The 4,301-nt window shown below is 40.5% G+C and overlaps 1 protein-coding gene across 1 annotated transcript; it reads right to left on the bottom strand.

The window, feature by feature from the left end:
- Nucleotides 1-658: 658 nt before the first annotated feature.
- On the bottom strand, nucleotides 659-2,376 carry LOC129774555 (tigger transposable element-derived protein 2-like). Its single transcript, XM_055778316.1, has 2 exons — nucleotides 1,277-2,376; nucleotides 659-1,127 (listed from the first exon to the last, which is right to left on the bottom strand). Exons 1-2 carry the CDS (start codon nucleotides 2,374-2,376, stop codon nucleotides 659-661), a joined length of 1,569 nt encoding a protein of 522 aa, XP_055634291.1.
- Nucleotides 2,377-4,301: the final 1,925 nt, after the last annotated feature.

Raw genomic sequence — 4,301 nt, 5'->3', positions numbered from 1 at the left:
CGTTTTTCTCGAGTTGACGAAAATGTTACATTGGACCTTTTCAAAAGTTACGCGAGAATTCTCCAATCCGCGCTCCTACATTCTCTGAGCACATAATATAGATGCCAGATGTGGAGACATGTCTTCGTTTTGAAGACATTTAATTTTATGAAAACATGCTGAGGTCATTTCGAAGAATGTGAAAACAATTGTTTGAGTGATTTATCGAACATGATTTAGAAATATCGTGATGTTTTGCTCTTTTTTGTTCATTAAGATTACGTTTGAAGACATTTTGACATAGGACTATATCTTTGATTTCTATATAGGGGGATCACTCTACGAAAAATGTAACGGTTTATAAGGAGTTTTCAAACGCATATTACTCAAAATGGTTATTGCGACATATGTTGTGTTATATATCATTACACAGGAAATTTATCCAGATTGATTTTTTTTAGCTTGAAACATGAACAGTGAATATAGTAAAAAAGTTAACAATTTGACGATTTTATTGGATATGTTTTCATTCGATTGCACTCGCTTCCTCCCCTCGCAATCTTTTTTGCCTAGATTCGGGCGTTAGCTCATAATGTGAGTTGATGCGTAAAATGAATTATTCTCCATTTACATTAATTTTATATTATATTGTATGTTGTCCAATCAATTTGTGCTCAATTCAGCGAACTAGGCAATCAATTGACTTGATTGCATCGCCAAAATCAGGATCTCCGGTACTAGTAATGGAAGTATCAAACGAATTACTTCCATCTTCTGTGTCTACCAACCATTCTTCTTGCATTTCAGGTTGATCTTTCTTGAGAACTGATGACAAAATCTCGTCATCAGAGAACACTTCACTGGTTACCCAATCTGGATTATGATCAGCATCATACACCTGATCTTTGATCCACAGATCAATATCTTGCTCAGATGTTTTTGTTCCTGCCAAACTGTCAATCCTGGACACAAGCGCTTTGAAGTCATCATCGGCCGCTTTCGAGTCTACATTAACAGCATCCTCCGGCAAACCATCGATCAATTTCTTCCACGAATTACGTATAGTTTTGTCAGATATCTCCTCCCAAGAGGTTGCCAACCACGAAATACACCGTTGAAGATTAATCTTCTTCAATCGTTCTTCGAAACTAAAGAGGAAAGTACATAAATAAAACCTCAATTAGAATTCGAATTTAAATTTTGAAAAAGCACAGACGAAAAACTATCGTGCGCATAGTTTTGTGTTTATATTTGGAATTAATTACAAAAATTTAATGTTTAATATTTGGAAATTTACCTTAAGTGTTCGTTTTCCAGAATTAATGCGAGCATCAGTTTTCTTTTATACTTTCGCTTGATTGCATTGATGACCGCTTGGTCCATTGGCTGGAATTCAGCAGTTACATTTGGTGGGAGGTAGATCACTTGAATCAGTCCATCGTCACTCTGTAGAGATTCGTCAACGTCATAATGACTGGTGCAATTATCAAGAACCAGCAATGCCTTTGGCTCCAATCCTCTCTCGGCCGAAAATTTTATAACAGCGGGGACAAACTCTTCGTGGAACCATTGACGGAACAACAGTCTGGTCATCCAAGCCTTTTTGGAATTATTATATGAAACGGGAAGTTCTTCGATGTTGATTCCTCGTGGTATGGCAGCAGTGCAAATGAAATACAACGGAAGCTTTAAGGAACCATCTATGTTGGAGCAAGGCATAAACGTATACCTTGTCTTGTTTTGCTTCCGTCCGCTTGCCACGGTCTCATCACAGGTAACGACAGAGCGTGTGGCTAGGAGCTTGATGAACAAGGCAGATTCATCTGCATTAAAGACTTGGGATAGTGATAGCTGCATTTCCTGAATCTTCTTCTGTAGAACCTTCTTGAAATTTAGGTACGCTTTAACGTTTACCGATGCCTTTTCTCCTGTTACGGCTTTCACGCGCAATCCAAACCGCTGCTTAAAACGATGCATCCAGCCATCCGAAGCAGAAAAACCGTGCACCGCATAGAGCCCCCGGTCCTGGAACATCTTAAACAGCAGCTCCGCCTTTGCTTTAAGAATATCGACTGTCAACAAAATGTTGGACTGCCGCTGCTGTAAAATCCAGATGTAAAGAGCTTCTTCCAGCAAAGGGAACGTCTGCTCTTTCAATGTTTTTCGATTATTTACACCATATTCCTTGAACTTGTCCACCGCCTCACGAATTGCTTCTTTCTTTTGGATTATTCTCGTGACCGTAGAAGATCCTACGCCGTACTTCTTCCCAAGAAAGTCATGCGTACCACCTCCTGCTTCAAAATCTTCAATTATGCGAACCTTCTCCACCAGCGTCAGGAAATTGCTCCTCCGTTTCCGGTTAACGTTCGTACTGGATCCTTGCAAACCATCCATTTTGAGCCTGGCGATCGAAATGAACGTATATTAAATCTACGCTAATTTTAATATCAAACTTCATTAAGAACTTACCAATTAATCCAACCTAGAACGAAACTCAACCACGAATGAAATAAACGTCAGTGGTGTGAAAACTTTTCTGCGTTTCCCATAACAACAAACAATCGGTGTGACCCTCGATCGATTTTCGACTTTGACAGTTCAGCCCAACGAGTGAAAGTCTTTCACAAATTGGGCTAAGAGCTTAGTGCAACGAGTGAAATTCGACTGTATTCACTGGGAACTAGACTCAATAAATATGACTCACTGTTATCTACTCTGAATCGGTTTCATGCAACAAAAACCTTATGGAAATGACGTTGAAAATTACATCGAAAATCGCATCCAGAGAAAACTATTTTTCCTATTTTTTTAAAGCATGGTACAAATGTAGAACTTGCATGGTACGATTCTATGATTGACTAGCACGATTGCCTATATTCATTGCATTTCTATTCTTGCTGGCGGATCAAATTGCCCGGCAGGCGCGTTTTAGACACATCTCTTCTACATAAGATGGAGCGCTCGTTTTTATGTTGTTAAAAAAAAGGTGACCATACCTTCAAGGTAAAATCTAAAATCTAACTTTCTTATCTTTATAGAGAGAGGTAAATATAGCTCGACAATGTTGTTGCTTTAGTAATTTTAAGCAACTTTGTAGAACAAATTATTTTTCTATCTTTCAATTCAACCGATTTAGCACAGTTGTTCTTAGGGTCACCATGAAAAAAAAGGGTTTTATGTTCTAACTTTTGTATTCAAAATTCTACAAGAAAATTTGACTTATATAGTTCTCCAAGACAAACATTTTGCGATGCAGAACTTGTAAATATCTCAATCCTACTCAAAGTTATCAATATTTCTTCAAAGTTATCAAAATTTTTTAAACCTTCTAAAGGGTGTGTCACATCAAATTGCATCACGGAAAAAACACTGTAGAAATTTAATTTTTAGGAATTATATCTTCAGCTTTTGCTTATAATCAGATAATAGTGTATAGATCACGTTGGCCATGCTTCACTGTCAATTTTTCGTAAATTTGGAAAAATGTCGTCGAACGAAAAAGAGCGTCGTGAATTAATCCTGCGCACTCATTTCGAGAATCCGGAGTTGTCACATCGGGACATCGGTAAGATGCTGGGAATCGTCCAATCCACGGTCAGCAGAGTACTAAAACGATACTTCGAGAACCTAACCATCGACCGGAAGGTGAAGAACGGCAAAAATGGATGCTCCGTCAGTGAAAAAGATCACAAGCGCGTAGTTAAGCAGTTTAGACGTGATCCGAGAAGTTCGGTCCGGGATGTCGCCAATAAGCTGAATTTGTCAAGTTCATTCGTCCAGCGGACCGAGCAGCGGGAGGGCCTGCGTACATACAAGGTTCAGAAGGCTCCTAACCGCGACGAAAGGCAAAACATGGTGGGGAAGACGCGAGCCCGGAAGCTGTACACCGAAATGCTGACGAAGCCGCAGTGCCTGGTAATGGACGACGAAACCTACGTCAAAGCGGACTTTCGTCAGCTGCCGGCCCTGTTGTTCTTCTCCGCAGAGGAGAAATTCAGCGTTCCGGAGGAGATTCGCAAGCAGAAACTATCCAAGTTTGCCAAAAAGTACATGGTGTGGCAAGCGATCTGCTCTTGCGGAAAGTGGAGCGCCCCCTTCGTGATGACCGGCACGGTAAACGGGCAGGTTTACCTTAAGGAATGCCTACAGAAGCGCTTACTACCACTATTGAAGCAGCACGAGGGCCCGACCATCTTCTGGCCTGATCTCGCTTCGTGCCACTATTCAAAGGACGTGTTGGAGTGGTACGAAGCCAACGGGGTCACCTTCGTGCCAAATGAAATGACAACGCGCCGGAGCTTCGCCCAATAGAGAAATAT

Source organism: Toxorhynchites rutilus, chromosome 3 (assembly GCF_029784135.1).
Source record: "Toxorhynchites rutilus septentrionalis strain SRP chromosome 3, ASM2978413v1, whole genome shotgun sequence".
Taxonomy (NCBI): Eukaryota; Metazoa; Arthropoda; class Insecta; order Diptera; family Culicidae; genus Toxorhynchites; species Toxorhynchites rutilus.
This window is presented reverse-complemented; position numbering and strand designations above follow the sequence as displayed.

Coding starts and splice junctions, on each gene's coding strand:
- LOC129774555 (XM_055778316.1), bottom strand. CDS start 2,376: ATGGATGGTTTGCAAGGATCCAGTACGAACGTTAACCGGAAACGGAGG. Junction 1,128..1,276: donor CTGGAAAACGAACACTTAAG/GTAAATTTCCAA, acceptor TTTCCTCTTTAG/TTTCGAAGAACGATTGAAGA.